This window comes from Petromyzon marinus, chromosome 23, assembly GCF_048934315.1.
Source record: "Petromyzon marinus isolate PM22_M1 ecotype Great Lakes invasive population chromosome 23, UKy_Petmar_22M1.pri1.0, whole genome shotgun sequence".
Classification (NCBI taxonomy): Eukaryota; Metazoa; Chordata; class Hyperoartia; order Petromyzontiformes; family Petromyzontidae; genus Petromyzon; species Petromyzon marinus.
Genome location: NC_133689.1, coordinates 8,197,511 through 8,218,164, shown reverse-complemented (window position 1 = coordinate 8,218,164; position 20,654 = coordinate 8,197,511). Strand labels below are relative to the sequence as shown.

General features: G+C 45.7%; 1 protein-coding gene across 6 annotated transcripts in view; it reads right to left on the bottom strand.

Annotated features, from left to right (window-relative positions):
• The window catches only part of LOC116945259 (uncharacterized), a 231,226-nt gene that overhangs the window by 38,084 nt on the left and 172,488 nt on the right, over window positions 1–20,654 (bottom strand). For all 6 annotated transcript variants that reach the window (XM_032959623.2, XM_032959620.2, XM_032959622.2 and 3 more), the window contains exons 6-16: window positions 17,593–17,759; window positions 17,079–17,194; window positions 14,990–15,090; window positions 11,798–11,917; window positions 10,247–10,342; window positions 8,369–8,496; window positions 4,961–6,161; window positions 4,512–4,640; window positions 3,712–3,789; window positions 2,236–2,397; window positions 544–648 (exon numbers count right to left, since the gene is read on the bottom strand). In XM_032959623.2, coding sequence (XP_032815514.1) covers window positions 544–648; window positions 2,236–2,397; window positions 3,712–3,789; window positions 4,512–4,640; window positions 4,961–6,161; window positions 8,369–8,496; window positions 10,247–10,342; window positions 11,798–11,917; window positions 14,990–15,090; window positions 17,079–17,194; window positions 17,593–17,759 — 2,403 coding nt within the window. The remainder of the gene's footprint in view (window positions 1–543; window positions 649–2,235; window positions 2,398–3,711; window positions 3,790–4,511; window positions 4,641–4,960; window positions 6,162–8,368; window positions 8,497–10,246; window positions 10,343–11,797; window positions 11,918–14,989; window positions 15,091–17,078; window positions 17,195–17,592; window positions 17,760–20,654) is intronic.

The window sequence follows — 20,654 nt, the reverse complement described above, 5'->3', positions numbered from 1 at the left end:
CCACGTCTCACTTGCAGTGTCTCTCGGTGGCCACTGCCTGTGACCTTCGTCTCGTCTGCCTTGTTTCTTCCACTGCCCAACTCGACGCACGTGAATCGTGAGCGTACGAAGCGGATTCATTCGACAGACGAGTGCACTGTTTACCCGCCTGCTGCATAAGATGTGACTATGAAGAGGATGTAGTTAACGTCTCGGCACTGTGGCGAAATGTTAACTACCTCGCCCGTTATACATGAGGTCGTGGGTTCGATCCCGACCCGGGTGATTGTATACTCGGAGTTTGCATGTTCTCTCTGTGGTCCTGTGGATTTTTCATCGGGTCCTCTGGTTTTTTCCCCCACCACATTTCGAAACGTGCGTTTAGAGGATTTGGCTGCTAGAAATTCCCACGTGATAAGCCACTTCGTCAAGCTATCATTTGTGGCCAAGGTCGCTTCTAAAAAAGACCAATATCGCCCAGTGGGCCTTACCTGGTAAAATAAAAAATAGGGAATAGTTTTTTTGTTTTACAGACGCAAAAAGCGTATTGCACTCGCACGCTACCTCAATAGTAGACTTGGCAGGGTGCTTATCTGACAACAGCTTTTCTCCCAGCTTCTTGATGTCCGCAAAAATGGGTTGCTTTTCGTTCAGCTTCTTCTGCGATGCCTGCAAAGGGGACACAATCGTTGTGCCAAGTTAATTTTCGGATGGGAAATCAATGAAAGCAATCTATTTATTTATTTATTTTTACACGGCACCTTTCATCGACAGATCACAAAAGCGCCGTGCAAGTTAACAATTTCAACACTCCACCCAAAGCAAGATTAGCCAAGGCAACCGAGGTATGAATATATAGATAAAAACACTGATTCTACTTGCAGCACAGTGAGGTTCCCACCCACGCACAATTCGATGAGTGCGTCGTGAGATTTAATAACCGATTTAAATCGCCGAATCCTTGAACTGTCGCATGCCCCTAATGTGCACCTCCACAGCGTGCCCAGAAATATTGCTTAAGAGCTGGGACGATTATTCTGTTACACTGAGTAATCACATTAACATCACTAGCCCCGCCCACTTCGCTTATGACCCTTGGGCTACGCCCATTTTAAACCTTTAGAACTGTCTGCCTCAGCAGCTGTCCCCCTCTTTATTCTTCCCGATGACAATCGCTTGCGTTGTGATCGAAACGTCGTAGTCTTTTTGTCATATTTTCTTTGAACCTATCTACGTGACTTTACCAAAAGACCCAAAGAATATTAATTCCTGCAGTCACGATAGCTTTAAGTCAAGATAATTGAATTTGTCCATTACTTGGGCCCACTCGCTATGGCGGCCTCCCCTACATTACTCCCCCCCCTGCCAAAAAGAGAAATGTATTTATCTTCTTTGGTTCTTTCGGTAAAGTCACGTAGAATGAGAATAAAATAATAAATTGATAAAATAAAATAACACAATATTATCACGACATTTCGGCCACAACACAAGCGGCCTTCATCTGTTGTGGCCGAAACGTCGTGAGAATATTATTGTGTTATTTTATTTTATCAATTTATTATTTTATTCTCATTCTACGTGACTTTACCAAAAGAACCAAAGAAGATGAATCCTTGTAGTCACGAAAGCTTTAAATCGAGAAATGTATTTAGTAGGCACATATGCCTACACACCCTACATCAGGACATCAGTGGGGGCGACGGGCAAGGTGCGATGCGCCAAGCAGCCCTCTCCGCGGGAGCTAGAATAAGGCGGCCACAGGTCGTCGAATTTCTAGTTCATTCAAAATGACCTGTGGTCTACCGTGGACCAAGCCCGACTAACACGTCTGGCTATCGTGTCAATTGGAGCATAACGTTTCGCGATCCACCCACTTTGAGGAAATGCTAGACCTGGCATGAAAGTAAGACGCATGATGACTTTATTGTGAGTATTGTACCTTTGAATCTTGTTTTAATTAATATACTGCCACTGTGAGACCGTGTTCCTCAATACCCAATAAATGGTACAACGAAAATAATATGTAGTTAGAGGCTTCACATTAATAAACCACGTGTAAGCTACTTCAGAAAAAGCGAGTCGGGAGAAAGTAAGGGGGGCCACAGTCGTATCTTGCATAGCCCTGTCGAAATAGGACGTTGCGCCCCTGTATATTCATGTTATCCGATTAGTCGAGCAACGGGACCAGTGCAATCGGTGACGGAATCGATGACTTCGGTAAATCGGATAGCTCAGCTCTAGCGCGGAGGTGCTCACGTCAAGGCTCTTCCTCTGAGCCTCCATGTCGGCGTTCTTGTCGCTCCAGTCGCGTTCCAGCTGCTCCGTCTCCTGGCCCTTGGCCCACGCCAGCTCGGCCTCAGCTGGAGCCAAGAAGGCGAGCAGCTCCTGCAGTCGTGTGGAGCGAACCCCTGACGCGGCCTGCAAGACGAGAGAGAGAGAGTGGCTGCTTCACCGCGCCCCATGTGCGTGTCTGGGCCAGGGTGGACCATGAGAGCTGGTGGATCATGAAGCTCGTTATACACCCCTGTTAGAGCGATGAGTTTCTTTTCATTTTTCGGCAAGAGCCCTGGACAGAATGCGGGCAATTACAAGGGAAGGAGGCACAGAAATTCCGAGGACAAGAGCCCGAAACACAGAGCTTGGGGGGAAAGGGGAAAAATGGGCTTACTGCCCCACTTGCGTAGGCACTGGTCGAGTAGAAGCACAGCAATGTTTATTTAATATGGGGAAGAAAAGACAAGGGAGTAATTGAAAAAGGGTGGGGGGGGGGGGCAGAGGGTAAAGTGTACAAAACCAAGATTTATATAAAATAACCTACAAGCTCCAAATGAAATCGCCATCTTAATGAAACGAGCGATTAGTCAATGAACCGCCCTCGCTGAGTGCCCGTGTATGCAGCACAGCTGGGCACAGGGTGCACCCCCCACGCATGGGCGGAGTTTCGGGGAGGGGGGGGGCACGGGGGGGGGGGGGGGGAAACGCCCTTCCCAAACTGGACACCTTTATTAACTTATTTTCACTAGTTTACAATTAAAATAAACAAAAAAATACATTCATTATATGTGCTCGCGATTCCTTAATGTGAGGGACAAAGCGAACCCCACTCCCCAAAATAAAACCCTGCCTGTGGCGCCACCAATCTCGTTGTTGTCCGAGCTGGAGCAGCGAGACCTCCTCTAACGCAGAGGACTTGGGTTCGAATCCAGGCACCCAGCCGCGGTTTATTATGGGGCCCTCAGGAGCGGCGAGTCCATCGTCTCAGCACTATCTCGTAGATTTACCACAGTACGAACGTATTCAGTGAATTTGGCATCGTCATCATCATCATCATCACGATCCATGGACGTAGGTGCCCACTGCACATTTCCACAGGGGGCAGAATTCAGAGTGGGAGTGGCTACGCAAGTCACGTGATTTCCAGGAGACTTGAGCTGATTTAGCTGAATAGATAATTCAGGAAACCGTTGTAAAATTTCAAAATATATATTCAAAGTAAAAATTCAAACAGCATTTGTATAAACAAATGTCTGTAAGAAAATGGAATGCTTTTGTGAGATGCTGAGAACTTTAGTTTTTAAATGTGGATCATATTAAATAAGTAGACGTGTTCAGCACTTGGATGTTTGTACAGCAGATGGTATTGTTAGAAGCATTGTTTAAAATATCAGACAACCCATCAATAAATGTTTGTGTATTCATCTGGCACTAGCCAGGGAATGGAATGTTACTTACAAGTGATTTATTATAAGTAGCCGTTAGCGCTGCCAAACTGTCTGTGTAATTCTTCTTACGGCTTGCTGGAACTTTACTCTGAAAAGAATCATATGAAATGCCAGATTATTATACATCAGCAAAAACATACACAATGTGTTTAGATGCACTGCACACACAAACCCGTAAATGTGCGGCAATAATTTCCAATTGCAATCATCATAAGGCGATTTTGCCATGAAAATATGAAGGAACAACATGTCACATGCCATGTACATACAGTTCATATACCGCAATGGTCAAACGCAATGGATCTAAACTGACCCCGAATTTCCACAGACCACTAAATCAGGAGTAAAACGACATGCAAATAAAGCAATGTACAATGTTGGAATTGGTAATAATAAACCAAAAGCTGGACCAAAACGAATATTCAATGTCAAGAGTTTTCAACTAACTGGCAGGACAATAATCCGTAAATTGCTTCAATGTCGTACAATATATGTAACAATTTTATTTTAGTTTACCAGGTAAGGCTCCACTGAGCTATATAGCTCTTTCAGAAGGGATCTGGCCACAAATGATAGCTCAACGAGTGGCTTGTCAAGTGGATATTCATAGCAGCCAAATACTCTCAATGCACGTTTCTAAATGTGGGTGTAAACACCGGAGAACCCCCGAGAGAAATCCACGTGACCATGGGGAGAACATAGAAACTCAAAATATACAGCGGGCCTCAGGGTCGGGATCGAACCCATGACCTCCTGCATACCAGGCAAGGTAGTTAGCATATCGTAACCATGGAGCCCCATATACAGTACCTCATAAGCCTGGGCCTCCACAACTTTGGTGTTCAGGCCCTCCAGGACCTGGTGGAGATTCTTGTGGCTCTGCAAGTTGGCCCCCACGGAGGAGAGGTCTATCCCCCAGTCGGCACTCTCAATCTCCATCTTGTTACAAGGCAAGTCAAAAATAAAGAGCGTTCTACATTACATATAGTCGTTTCCACCATTGTGATAGAAACAAAACATCTACCTGATTATAGTTGCTTTATGACTGATGGTATTTTTAAGGACAATGTGCAGTAACTTGTAAAGGCAATTGCCGAAAGTTTTTTAATTCTGCTTACATTTAGATCATCTATTAAATTTAACTAACTTTAACACCCTAATCATGTGATTGTTTGACAAACTCTGAACAACTTTGCTTGATCGCACTCGCATCTGCAGACATTAACTACAACTGGCAGTTGCATCTACACAAAACGCACCTGTTTTTCCTCCATGAGGGCCATGAGGTCCTTGATGAAGTTAAGCTTTTGGTCAGCCTCCGCCTGGGCTTTAGCCTCAGCCTCCTTGGCCTTCCCCTCAGCCTGGGCCTTGCTCAGGGACTCTGCCAGCGCCCGCGCCTCCGCTTCCACCCGCAGCCTGGCATCTTCTGCTTCCTTCGCTTTCACCGCTTCCCTTTCCTTGGCCTCGGCCTCCTTGGCCTTGGCCTCCTCTTGCTGCTTGGCAATGGAGTCCGCTAATGCCTTCGCTGCAGCATCGGCTTGGATCCTTACCTTGGTCTGCTGCTGAGCTATCAACCTGGCCTTTTCCTCTTCCTGCGCCTTAGCCAGAGCTTCTGCCTTCGCCTTTGCTCTGGCCTCCTCTTGGGCCTTGGCTTTAGCCTCCGCCTCCTTGGCTTGCTCCTCCTTTGCTGCAGCCTCGGCCTTAGCCTTTTCCTTTGCCTCCTGCTCAGCCTTTGCCTTGGCCCTTGCCTCCTCCTCAGCTTTGGCTTTAGCGGCCGCCTCCTTGGCTTGCGCCTCAGCTTTGGCTCTTTCTTTCGCCTCCTGCTCAGCCTTTGCCTTGGCCCTTGCCTCCTCCTCAGCTTTGGCTTTAGCGGCCGCCTCCTTGGCTTGCGCCTCAGCTTTGGCTCTTTCTTTCGCCTCCTGCTCAGCCTTTGCCTTGGCCCGTGCCTCTTCTTCAGCTTTGGCTTTAGCGGCCGCCTCCTTGGCTTGCGCCTCAGCTTTGGCTCTTTCTTTCGCCTCCTGCTCAGCCTTTGCCTTGGCCCTTGCCTCTTCTTCAGCTTTGGCTTTAGCGGCCGCCTCCTTGGCTTGCGCCTCCTTTGCTGCAGCCTCGGCCTTGGCCTTTTCCTTTGCCTCCTGCTCAGCCTTTGCCTTTGCTTTTGCCTCCTCCTGGGCTTTGGCTCGAGCCTCCGCCTCCTTTGCCTTGGCTTCTAGTTGTTCTCTTCCTATGGCTTCTGCCAACGCCCTGGCTTCTTGGTCAACTCTTTCCCTCTCCTTGGCCTCTCGCTGAGCCTTCGCCTTGGCCTCCGCTTGTGCCGCCTTGGCTTTGGTCGCAATGTCGGCCGGGATCTTTACTTGCTCTTGGAACTGCATCAGCGGTGCCTGCACTGACTGTGCCTCGATGACTTTTATCTCGTCCACGGGGCCAGCAGCAGGCTTAGATGCAGCGGCGAATTTGGCGAGCCTGTCCAGTGCAACGGTAAATCTCAGTCAGCTGATTGTCCGTGCTAACCGGAGGTGTGGGGGAAGGACAACAAACTAAACACAATAAGCAGTTCTGAAGAAATTAGTTTTCAATTTCGATTTAATAGTGTATGACGCCAGTGGCTTCCTAAGATCGGAAAAGACCCATAAAGACCCACAGAAACCCAGAGATCATATAGAACCACAAAGACCCGCAGAAACCCATATTTATATGTATGTATGTTGAAGTTCTTCCGCAACATACGTAGCCAACCGCGCTAATCGTAGGTGCATGGGAAGGACAACAAACTAAACACAAAAAGCAGTTCTAAAGAAATTCGTTTTCAATTTATTTTTAAGTGTACAGCTTCAGTAGCTTCCTAATATAGGACGGAAGAACGTTCCAGATGGCTGCATCATGTTGACGTCATGTATCCATCATTACTTGAATAAAATTACTAACCTGCAAGTTAATAACAAAACTCCAAATGAATAAAAAAATATTATTATTAAAAGTAGATTGTCATGAATGTACCTTTTTATCAAAATGTGCTTTACTCATACTAGATCAGTACGCATTATCTCGAAAGCTAAGCAGGTTTGAGCATGGACAGTGCTTGGATGGGTGGCCATCATGCACAGCAGGTTGCTAAAGGATGCGGATATTCTTGGTGGGCAGCAGAGGGTTATTGCAGCAAACATACTCTACTGTACTGTACATCTGCGCGCAATAAGTATGGCCATAAAAAAGCTTAAACTATTTATTGTTATTTTGCCAGGGTAAGGCCTACTGAGCTATGTAGCTCTTTACTCTTTGGTTCTATTGGATAAAATCACGTAGGTAAAAAATAAAATAACAAAAATCACGACGTTTCGGCCACAACACAAGCGACCTTCATCAGGTGAAGGGACGAGACTATCTGGAGGACAGCGCTGGAGTGAAAAAAGCCACGCTCAGATCACGACCTTTAAGCTGTGTGAGAAGAAACAAAGTGCCTTGACAAAGGAATTAGCATATAATTTAGCATTGAAATGGCTGAGTGATTAGCGTGTGACTGGTCACAGAAATGGCTATGTTAAAGTTAAAGCATACACATCCGCAAAGGCACCCCTTGACAAAGGAATTAGCATAGAATTTAGCATTGAAATAGCTAAGTTAAAGTATACACATCTGCAGAGGCACCCCTTGACAAAGGAATTAGCATAGAATTTAGCATAGAAATGGCTGAGTGGTTAGCTTGTAACTGGTCACAGAAATAGCTATGTTAAAGTCAGAGCATATACATTCACCGAGGCACCTAGTACAAATCAAACAGGAGAATTTAGCGATTTGTACTAGGTGCCTCGGTGAATGTATATGCTCTGACTTTAACATAGCTATTTCTGTGACCAGTTACAAGCTAATCACTCAGCTATTTCAATGCTAAATTCTATGCTAATTCATTTGTCAAGGGGTGCCTCTGCGGATGTGTATACTTTAACTTAGCTATTTCAATGCTAAATTCTATGCTAATTCCTTTGTCAAGGGGTGCCTTTGCGGATGTGTATGCTTTAACTTTAACATAGCCATTTCTGTGACCAGTCACAAGCTAATCACTCAGCCATTTCAATGCAAAATTATATGCTAATTCCTTTGTCAAGGCGCTTTGTTTCTTCTCACACAGCTTAAAGGTCGTGATCTGAGCGTGGCTTTTTTCACTCCAGCGCTGTCCTCCAGAAAGTCTCGTCCCTTCACCTGATGAAGGCCGCTTGTGTTGTGGCCGAAACGTCGTGATTTTTGTTATTTTATTTTTTACCTACGTGACTTTACCCAATAGAACCAAAGAGTATGGATCCTTGCAGTCACGAAAGCTTTAAATGTAGAATATGTAGCTCTTTTTTAGCAGTGACCGGGCCACAAATGATAACTCAACGATGGCTTATCCCGTGGAAATTTATAGCAGCCAAATACAGTACTCTAAACGCATGTTTCTAAATGTGGAGGGAAAAATCGGAGTACCCGGATAAAAAATTCACACGACCACGGGGAGAACATGCAAACTCCAAATATACAGGCGTTAGGATCGGGATCGAACTCACGACCTCCTGTATACCAGGTGAGGTAGTTAACATCTTGCCACCGTGGCGAGAAAAAAAACACAGTGGTGCAGGGTGTGGGGAAGCCCTCTTGAGTCCAAAAGGGCTCGGGTTAAATGAGTGTGTGTCAACCTGGAGGTTTCCTGCTGAGCCTTCGTCTCTCCCGCTTGGATGGCCTTGACCAACTTCCCCAGTTCCTTTTCCACATCTGCCGGGGACTGACCAGGGGTCACCTTTATGCGACCAAAATCGATCCAAACCTGAAACACAGATCGGAGGGTCAACGTGTAAGTGTGTATGTACGTACGTATGTTGAGCTTCTTTCGCACCGTATGCACGCAACCGTGCTCATCGGAGGTGCGGGGCGAGGGGGGAACACAAACTAAACGCAAAATATCAGTTCTAAAGAAATGGGTTTTCAATCTAGATGATTTTAAAAGTGCATAGCTCCCGGTGGCTTATTAATATCGGAAGGCAGAGCGTTCCAGATGGCCGCAGAAGCGTGTCTGATAGCAAGCGATGCAGTGACCGTCTTTGTCCGATGGCCAGCCAAAAGCCGCTGTGAGGACGACCGGAGTTTGCGCGATGATTTACGCTTCTTAACGAGATCAGCAAGGTAACACACATGACCAATGCAAATTGGACGACATCAAAAATAAGTTGAAATGAGACACTGTTGGATAAACAGCAGTCCTGGTTTGTATTGAACAAAGGCTGTAATACAAAAAAAAATCAGAAATCAACTCCAGCTGATTTTTTATTGCAACTATTTAATTGAGTAAGGAAATATAAATTTTGCACAAGAACTGCCATCTATAAAAATCACGTACTTATTTTACTTTCATCTACACCTATGTAACCTCTCATTTTAATAATAACGTTTTATTTTCTTTGGTTCTTTCGGTAAAGTCACGTAGAATGAGATTAAAATAATAAATTGATAAAATAAAATAACACAATAATATTCTCACGACGTTTCGGCCACAACACAAGCGGCCTTCATCAGGTGAAGGCCGCGGCGTTTACAAACTAAAGTGCCTCTGTGGTAGTAGCTACATTGGAGAAACCAAACGACATATCTCGGACCGTATCCGCGAACATAAAGCAGACTTGAAACACGGTAGAACGAACTCCTCTGCCGTGGCAGATCACTGTTATAATTCAGTGGGCTCACATGACATTGACTTCTCCAAGATGGAGGTTCTTTGCAAACCAACCGGCTACCATGAGAGATTCGTTCATGAGGCCATTCACATATACAAGCACAGAGACAATTTTAACCGAGAAGATGGATTCTGGCTTAGTAACCATTGGAAAGATGTTTTAAACCATTTCTGTTCTTAATTAATTGTATTTTACGATGACCTTCAGACCGCAGCTCTTTCGCCAGCATTGACTCTTAATACCTCTCACACCACGGTTAATGGTATGGTTTACAACATGGAGTATAATAGCGCCTCGCAGCTGTCTCTCTCCCCCTCCTCTGTTCCGACCATGGATGAACTCGTCCGTCTGAACGGGGCCCGTAGCTATCCGTGTTGCTAAAGTTGAGGCTTAAAGGTCGTGATCTGAACGTGGCTCTTTCACTCCAGCGCTGTCCTACCAGACAGTCTCGTCCCTTCACCTGATGAAGGCCGCTTGTGTTGTGGCCGAAACGTCGTGAGAATATTATTGTGTTATTTTATTTTGTAAATTTATTATTTTAATCTCATTCTACGTGACTTTACCGAAAGAACCAAAGAAGATGAATCATTGCAGTCACGAAAGCTTTAAATCGAACGTTTTATTTGTATTTAGCTTTAACGCTGTAGAATGTGTAACACACACAGTTTTGTCACAGAGGCACGGGGATTCACAGACAAGTCGGAAGGAAGTCAGCCCAAGCTCTGTGGTCTTATATTTGGAGGTTTAGCAAACACCACTAATGAACGTTAATACCCGTGAGAGTACTCAGAGTAAAACATTTACTGATATGTTGGTGCACCATGCATGTATAAGCTGCTACTGCACCTGCAATGCCTTGTAAAGTTTCTCGATGCTGGCTCTTTCCCCATCTCTGCCGGGAATGTCTTTCTCCTTCAGCTGCAGCAACAGAATCTGGAAATCCTGGGAAACACAGCAGGCAACAGCAACAATCGTGAACCTCATTTCTGCAATAGGTTTGCTTCTTAATGTTTTGATATCTGTAGGCAGAGTAGCTCAAGCAAATTGCATCTCAAAACGCCGTAGGGTTTGTAGCGTGCGCAGCTTCACGTGCAGGCGCGGGAAGGCAGCCATAACCGGCGCCAACAATTTCCCAAGCTCTGTGGTCCTATATGTCCTACTGGACATCTTTGAAAAAAGAGCTTCATAGCTCATCGGATTTCTCGAGGATGAAGAAAATATTATGATTCCGATATTGAGATATTTGGCCAACTCTTTCACTTTGAACCATTGCTTTCAGCGGGTTGTTTAACAGCGTGCGGGTCACAATTCGTAAAAAAAAGCACCGCAATCCGCTGCACATTTTTCTTCTTATCCGTTAGACGCGTCATTGTTCGTCAATCCATGGGGAGCTGCTCGATTAAAATCACAATAATTTTTTGCTCACCTCTCGTGTCTTCAGGGGTCATGTGAACTACGTAGGTACAACATGCACGGATGGAAACAATCGATTCTCACACAAATGATATTAGGCATTTGAACCTTATGGCCGGACCCCGGGGTCCCATAAGCCCCCGGCTCTCGCATAAACTGCGTTGCGACGTCATTTTATGTCTGTTGAAGGCGAACGATACGGCGATCTGTTCCTCTCGACGAGCTCTACACGGTGCGCTAATCAAAGTTTTGTTTCTTCTGCACATTCGTCCTTGCTGCTGCGCTTGGACGACACGACAACGGAATGATCCTCGCCAGGTGGGTCGCGGCGTTCAAGTGCGCGGTGGGACGGGGTCGCCAAAAGCAAATAAATTACGATTTTGACTTCCGTTTATTCGGGACCCCCGGGGTCCCGCCATAAGGTTCATTTATTGAGGGGCGTAAAAATCTATTTTATTATATAAATAGATGCACCGTTATACATCCCTACTATCCTTTGTCAGGTCCCAATACACCGTGTATACACGCAGTAATGGGAAACACATTTTGCGATATCAAAGGGACATGGGAGAGTGGTTTAGTCCTCAGCTGCTCTGGTGTTGGTTCAGGCTCTATGCATGAACACTGAACTCATTTTGCACCGTATGTTAGCCAACCCCGCTAATTGGAGGTGCGGGGGAAGGACAACAAACGAAACATGAAATGCAGCTAGAAATAAATTAGTTTTCAACGTAGATTTAAAAGCGCATAGCCCCAGTGGCTTCCTAACATCGGATGGAAGAGCGTTCCAGACGGCCGCAGAAGCGCATCTGAAAAGCGCGCGTTGCAGTGACCACCGTCTTTCTTCGATGGCTGTAGCCAAAAGCTGCTGGGAGGATGGCCGGAGTTTGCGTGGTAGTTTATATGCCCCTCGACGAGATCGGCAAAGGTATTGCGGTTCAATTGTGGCAAGCACTTTGCGCGTCATCAGTGCGACCTCGTCACCTTGAGCTCCTCTCGGCTCATGGTGCTGCCCTGGCTCTCCACTTTCTGCATCTTCTCCTTGATCCAGGAGAGCAGGAAGCTGATCTTGGTTTCGTACTCCTTCCATTTCTTGTCGACCTCCTGCAGGGCCACAGGGCGTACAGTTCCGTCATTGAGGCAGAGGCCACGCGTCGTCACCTGTGTTTGTCAACAGTGTGAGGCAGTCATGAATATTTGTCAAAAATAAAGTATTTGTGTTTCACTAACCTGCTTCCGTTCCTAACTTAAAACCCATCTCTTATCCCTTGCCTATCCTACTGATACTCGCTGCCCCAGCCCAGCTACGACCCTCCCAGCCCCTATCACAACCCCTCTATGACGTCAGCGGTCCCCAACCCTTTTGGCAGCAGGGACCGGTTTTGTGGAAGACAATTTTTTTCACGGACCGGGGGAGGGGGGGGGGGTTCATCATTGGGTCTTTCCCCCTTTTCAAAGAAGCTCTCCAGCGACGTTTGTTTGTTACTCATTGTGGCTACAAGGGGTCAGCTTGTGGGCTTACTCATTGTGGCTACTAGGAGTTAGAGCTTGTGGGCTTACCAAACACCGTGACTGAGACAAGTGCGCGGAGTGAGAAAGAGGCGCGGACGGAAGTGGTAAATAATAAAATAATGGGCGGGTTCCACTCGTTGACTCACCGCTCTCACCTCCTGCTGTGCGGTCCGGTTCCTAACAGGCCACGGACCGGTACCGGTCCGTGGCCCGGGGGTTGGGGACCCCTGCTCTATGTGTATGTATGAATGTTGAACTTATTTCGCACCATAAGTAGCCAACTGCGGTTTAATCGGAGGTGTGGGGGAAGGACAACAAACTAAACCTCTACCTCTATCTAACCACTCCCACTTGTCCTCCTTACTGTGACCATAACTACACCAACACTTTTATTGACCCCACTCTTTATATTAACCACCATCAAATAATGTTCAATTGTATCATTATTGTAAAGCACCTTGGACTAAGGCGCATTATAAAATCTATATATGAAAAGATAAGATAAAACTTAACATGAACTATTTTATTTACGAGGTAAAGCCCACTGGAGCTATGAGTTATTTTTCAGAGGCGACCTGGCCACACGTGACAGCTCACTGAAGCGGCTTATCATCTTCACCGCGTGGGAATTTATAGTAGCATACAAATAATTCGAAATGCATGTTTCTGAATGAGGAGGGAAAAACCGGAGGACCCGCAGCTAAATCCACATAGCCACCACGAGGAGAGAGAAACCGACGCAAACTCCAAATATACAACAGGCATCATCAGGGTCCGGGATCAAACCCACGGCCTTCTGCGTACACCAGGTGGCCTCAAGATGTGAGATGAATACATTTCCATTTGGAGAATTGCAGCTAGCAGTGCACCACCCTGTTTTAGAGAATGGTCCTCAAACGTGATGCAACACAACGATTTCAAAATATATATATTTTAAATATAGTCCACATTTTTCTCCAAATATATACCAATTGTGATAATAGCGTCATGTTGAGGGATCCATTGGGGTCTTTAGTTGAGTGGAGCACTCCGCACGCCAGAGAACATAAGCTCTTTTTACAGGACTTTGGAAAATCCTTGATATTTTTTTACATGGTCGGGAATCACACTCTCCTATACACGTTGTTATGAGACTGTCCCAAGATATTCATAATAAAGGTTTTTTGGGTTAGATCGCGTTATTTATAAATGTGTCATAACCCTCCACCACCTGACACGGCCAATCAGCAAAAAAGTGCTACGTTGACAAAAGACAAATAGTTCACTAATTTAGTGAATTATTTGTCAACGTGACACTTTTTTGCTGATTGGCCGTGTCGGGTGGTGGAGGGTTACGACACATTTATAAATAACGCGATCTAACCCAAAAACCTTTATTATGAATAATATTGGTCGCGAAAGTCTACGTGTTAAACTGTCCCAAGATAGTCTAACCAGTATGCTTCATTATCAGAATGCATTTAAGTCAAAGCAAGTGCAAAAAACAAATTGAGCAAGATGGTTTCCTGGCCACTGGTTTCATCAAGACGAGGGCATCATCACTCACAACATTTGTGCATCTGGTTTAACCACCGGTGGCTGAAACCCAGATTCGAGTCCAGCATTTCTGTGGCGCTGGCGAGGCGCTCTAACCTCTGAGCCACCCAGCCAATTTATACAACACAATCTTGATATGGGGGGGGGGGAAAGCTTTGATTAAAAAAAACTTATCATAAAAAAATTGCACAAAGCAGCATTGTTTATGGCTACATTTTAAAAAATTTCAAGTCATCCCAGTGAGCACCTTCCTGCAGTTACATATGGCAGCTTGAAAGGGTCTCTTGTAGGGCTGAACGATTTGGGGAAAATATCTAATTGCGATTTTTCTGACAGATATTGCGATTGCGATTTTATTTGCGATTAAATTGTTTTAAGTCAAGCTTCAGTTCAATATTCACTGTGAAATAGATGTCAAACATGTGATGGAGCATTACCACGTGATACCATCGAAATAGTAACTGCTCTATATATTCTAATGCAAGAATGAGATCTTAAAATACATGAATTGCTTCCAACATGTATTTATTAAAATGTTTTAATTGAAATAAAACAATCAAACATGGAACAATTGTTAAGTTAAATAAATAAAAGTTATAATAATAAAAAAATAAAACAATTCCAGTAAAAAAGTAACGGGACTTTTCAAATTGCAAAAAAAAATCGCAGCCTTTGTGATTTGCCCATCGCATTGTTTCAAATGGCGATTTCGATTTGAAATCGATGAATCGTTCAGCCCTAGTCTCTTGCTCCAACCCTATGCTGATAAGCCTCACCTCATTTCGCAGGACAACGTTTCTGTTGAGTCCACAATTTTGAACAAGCTCACAACGGTTCTAATAGATGAGCAAGGCAGAGCGTGCAAACTTTTTTTTTAACGAGACTAGGGAGTCACAGTCTCCTAGCTGGTCATTACACGTAAGATTTCCACATTGCTACTTACCATCCACACAAAAGAAACATGCAAGGCCTGTACGGAAAATGTCTTCACCTCTGGTTGCCCCCAGTATTTTAGATATATAAAATTATTAGCAAGCCCGTTGTTTTTAAGTGGGACGAAATCTCCCACAATTTTCCCCAAAATTGCAAAGAAACCATCGCCGCGCTTGACCTTTCGCTTCAACTCACGTAGATCGTGATGCCATCCGCTGGGATCTTCGGGAAGGCCTCGTAAAGAGCGGCCACGTATGTCACCAACGACTTCTCTTCAGGAGATTTGACATCGACATCTGTGGGGAATGGGGGGGGGGGGTGGGACGCGTAAAATTACTAAACTTTAAACTTGTAGGAAAACAAACACAGCATTTTCAAATGTTACATAATCCAGTTTCAAATGTTACGTAAAGTTTTCCAGCATACTTAAAACATTGTTTTAACTTGCAGGACACGTCGCTCGAAGAGATGATTGGCCGACAGTCAAGAATAGTGATGGATTGGCAGCCAGAGGGGATGGAATGCGTCCGAGAGGACGTCCTGCACGAAAATCAGCTTGCTGAGCTATCATTTGTGGCCAGGTCGCTTTTTAAAAAGAAACCAATAGTTCAGTGGGCTTTACCTGGTCAAATAAAAATAGTTTAGTTTTAGTTATATATATTTCGTGATTCTTACCTTTCAAACACTTAACGTATTTAAGTATTTTGTTGTTGTTGTAACGTTCTGACCTGCCGCCCACTGAACATCTGTGAAATAGCTTTATAGCTCATCGGATTCTTCCAAAATTAATACATATTCTGATTCTGGATCGTTACATCGCTGGACCTTGGGAGATGGAAGCAGCTTTAAGAGGCCTCATTGATCACGGCTGATGATGACGATGATTTTACATTAATTTTGCAGAGTTAATTTAATTGTTCAAAGCAGATTTAATAAAATAAAAAAAACCCACAATTAAGGAATACATTTATATTCTTTAGCATTCATAAATTCGTCTAAACGTACACTACATATCTTTTTCGAGGTTATTTATTTATACGTCCCATTATCATTTATATATTTTCTATATCAATGACTCTTTTTTAAGAGGGACCTTATTTAAACAAAAAAAAATGGTCTGTCGTGGAAAGCACAAATAATCTCAGTCTGTTGTCTGTTACAGTGCACGGGCCTGGTTTAGAAAAGCCCATTTTGGTATTACAAAAAAATCAATCATGCAATTGCCTGCATATTACATCCATACAAGCGGTTGTCCTTTCAGGCAGACTTTATTTGAGCTCAAAAGCACTCAAATAAAGTGGCCCAACAATATTTTTGGGTTAAACTATTCCAGTATTTCCAATAATCACGGTTATTTTCCCAATTGTAACCTGAATCCTAGGAACGGCAATATGCCAATGATAGCAATAATAATAAAGCAACATTGACATCAATAAATTCCACATGAGCCTCAAAAGTTAATTCTGCAAAGGGTACAGCCAGTAACATGTTCTTATAAGAATAACATTAATCATATTTTGGATTTTTAGTGCGACTTGAATAAAAGCTTTAGCAACTCAAAGTGTCTTACATGGCATCTCAACTTAAACGGTCCAAGGGCACCCCTAGTGGCAGATGCCCCCGTGTGGCAGAAGGTGACTAGGCACTGGCATGAATGTGAGTCTTAGTCGGCTAGTCCGGAGCAACCAATGGAATGTTGTCATCCCAACTGATTAATCTACGGGTATTACTTCAGAATTTGGCAAATGTTGACGCTGGCACACAAATGGCCTACTCATTTAAAATGAAGTCACGGGATTTGCAGCGTCCGCTCTTGCAGCAGATGGCGTGTATTAATGGTCCATTCGCCCGCATTGTTAACGTGGGCGGCCTGCCAGAGTCGAACTGCGAACCTCCGCGACAAATGGTGAACGAGCTGCTGGCGGGTTGGTGCCACTGCCCCCCCCCCGTGCAATGTCTGGATTGTGCCAAGGATGGCGACATATTAACTACCTCGCCTGGTATACAGGAGGTTGTGGGTTCGATCAAGACCCTGACGCCTGCGTATTATAAGTTTGTATGTTTTCCCCGTGATCGAGTGGATTTTACTCCGGGCCCCCCGGTTCTTCCCTTCACATTTAGAAACGCGTGTTTCGAGTATTTGGCTGCTATAAATGTCCACGTGATGAGCCGCTTCATTGAGCTATCATTTGTGGCCAGGTCACTTCTGAAAAAGAGCTATATAGCTCAGTGGGCCTCACCTGGTCAAAATAAAAAATAGTTTTGTCGTTTGCATCGTGCTCACCTTCGGTGTCAAGCAGGCGTGGGACTCGCAGGTTCTGCTCGGCCAGGCTGAAGGCCTGCTCCAGGTTCTGCTGATTGTTCTGCTGGTAGACCTTCTTCATGTCCAGGAGGTCGGGTCTGCAGGAAAACAACAGCACGCACCGTTCACCAAACGTACCACACGGGACACACTTACCGCACCATTTTTTTCCACGAGTGCTTTTCAACTGGCTTAATTGCTGCGCCAAGCTTGAACCAAACCGTGACACGCTGGCCTCGCAGGAAAGGCGAATCTCGCCCGAGGCCGAGCAGGACCACCAGGGGCAGAGCTAACGCGATGCGCGAATTCCGTGTGACAAGAGTCAGGGCGACCCCGAGGACACGGCACCACCGCGTCAACTACACACGCCTTGACTCATTCGCTGCAGCTTCCGCGGTGGAAAAACAACCTGGTGCAGGTATTGAAAAACCGTCCAATGGAAAAAAAAAAAAAGTACATCGGGTATGGGGGAAGGGGGCAGCGCGCGCTCCGTCACCGGTGGCGGTGGATGATGGCGTTGAAGAGTCTGCCGTCGCGCCACGAAGTCGTGAAGTTGTCGCAGCGCAAGTCCGGGTACTCCTGCACAACGCGACGCACCCACAGCAAGAGGCGCTCCTTCGCGCCCAGGTCCCGGTGCTGCTCCCCCACCTGTATGTCGGACACCTGCACGCAGGCGAGCACACACACACACACGCGCGCGCGGCCAACGCGTTAGGGTCGCCGCCACGTCTCTCTCGCGGTCGACCAAACTCAGACGCACAAGGGCACCTCCCGGGGGTGGCGAGATGTTATCTGCCTCGCCTGGTGTGCAGGAGGTCGTGGAATCGATCTCGACCCTGACGCCTGGGTACTTGAATTTTGCGTGTCTCTCTCCGTGGTCGCGTGGATTTTTCTCTGGGTCCTCCGGTTTTTTTCCCTCCACACTTAGAATGAAATTTCCACGTGATAAGCCAGTTCATTGGGCTATCATTTGTGGCCAGGTTGCTTCTGAAAAATAGCCATTTCGCTCAGTGGGCCTTGCCTGGTTAAATAAAAATTAGCAGTCAGCACGAGGTCTATCAAAACTGTGCAGCCTCTTGTATTGAAGTTAAAAACAATAACGGTGACCAGAATTCAGAATAAATCAATTCCCGCCACCCGAAAAAAAGAATGCCAATTCGCGGATGATCTCGGTCAAACCCCACACAGGTGGTAAATATCACACTTACGTGGAGGTGGGGGTCCTCATGACTTCCACAAGCTGCCAAAAACGATGGGTTCTGTGCAAAAGACTACCGGGCACTCTCAAGGAGACGACGCAATAAGCTATGTTAAGTCCAATCGTTGATACAGATTTGCCGCGCCCCCTAGTGGACATTTGGGGTGGCAACCTCAAATCGCAGGAGAGGTCGCATTACTACGTGTGTGGATTGTGTGCTCTGTAGAGCAGTAACGCTTCATAAAACGCACTTAAAAATTCAGTCGCGCCGAAACATTGTCGTCCTATGCCACACACTGCTGTACGAAATGGTCACGGGTTGTTCGTGGTACCGATGGTGATGATCCCCTAAAGTGACGTTAATGTGTTAAAGCGTTAAACGTCTGGTCGCATCCCTCATTCCCTGAGATGGCAAACGCAGGCATTGTCATGTTGTTTTGTTTGTTTCTGCCTGCAGCATGTCCTTTGTGACCTATTCACTTCCGACACGCTGCTCTTGAGCATGGTAAGAGAGCTTTTTAACCTTGCCGATAATTTACGACGGTAATTGTGAGTGAGATGTTGGTGCGGTCCCTGTAAAATTGCAGTGCTCAACGATTTGAATGAAAGTAAAAATTCACATCGGTGAGCACGCATTGCTCTCAGTGCAATCGGAGTCCTTTCACAATGGGGCATCAACCGCCTCTATTTTGTCGCTGAGTATTTTTTGTTTTATTTTTTTGTTAATTGTGCTTGAGCGGAAGATGGCAGCCTACACCCGGCCCGCTCTGTTAAGCGAGAAATCGCGACGAATGCCATCAACACGGCGAACCAGGACATCGATCATCGATGTCCCGGTCTCCAGAGCAGCGACACACGTGACGCCAAATGGCCTCGTTCAGGGCCAAACAACAAGGCGTCAGAATTGGACCTTTTTTTGCCAGTATCAAAGTATGAAAAAATAAGGGTAGGTTTCATCTTTCCTGGCAATAAAACAGGTATTAAGATAATCAACCAGGTAGGGTGTTGACTGTTATGTTAGCCGACTCTCTGTGTTGTATTGCATTATATTTCTAAGTTTACTAGGTTTTTTTTTTCATTCATTCGTACCTGATGACGATTGCTTGTGTTGCAATCGAAACGTCGTATGCTATTATTTAATTTATTCCTTTTTATTTCTACGTGACTTTACCGAAAGAACCAAGAATATGAATCCCTGCAGTCACGGAAGCTTTAAATCAGGTATTAAGATGTCTAAACACCAAATATAAACTTTTTTTGCAACGAATCAAGTTCGCATTAACCACACGTGAACATGGAAACAAACACGCTCTGACAGTACATCGCATTGTCTTTGAACGCGTAAAAACTATTCTTATTATTTCAACAATGCGTCGCTGAGACCCTGGGACAAGGCTCCTCCACAACTGAACACCGAGGGACTCTCCCGTGCGAAGGGCGAGTATCTCGCGAACACAAAACACGTAACATCGACGTCAACATGCAACGACCGCAGACACGAAGGAGACATCAACAGCGATGCACTGCTCCTGACGCGAATGTCTGGGCTTGACCACCCGAATGTGAAATTGCAGCTGAAGAAGAGGCAGCACCATTGCACCAGCAGCAGCAGCAGGCAGCAATTGCCAAATAGTTTGACTGAAACGAGTTTTTGTTTTCACCACTAGAGGGCTCAACGGCACCGCTGTTGAGATCAACGTGCTCAAGAAAGAGTGCGAACAGGGGCGTTGGCTGGAGAAATTCAACCACGGGCAAGGCCCACACAGTGGCAAACGCCACGGGATATTGTTACAGGCTCGGCTCTGTCAGCGCTCCCTCGGTGACGGAGCAGCTAATGCGTCCATTAAACCCCGTTGGTGACAGTGCGCGTTAATGATAATATCGGTCTTCTCGCGCTATTGATCCGAAATGACGGCAACGTCACACAATTCGTTTCGACAGTGATATCGAGAGGAGCAGCAGCAGCAGCAGAGGAAACCAGATCCAATGTTGGTTAGCAGGTGCCCTGAGAGATGTCGGTACCCGGTTGGTGCAATGTCTGCGTGCGGGGGCTTTGTCGAAACACCGTGTAACGACCGACCTAGAAGGTGGTTGAGACTGACATCATCAGCCATCGGTCCGCTCGCCGCAGACACGTTACAGACGTATGCAAGCGCGCCCTTCATCATTTTACTCGAGCGGACGCGGCGAAAGAGTTTTCACATTTTCGGCACTCCGGGGGGTAGAAGACAGTACTGGGATAAACAAATGTCCGAACGCTTGACTCGGTCTTGGGCAAGCGGTGTTAAAAAGTCTCATCACGAGTAAATTGTATAAATTATATAATTTACTCGTGATGAGACTTTCAACACCGCGCACAT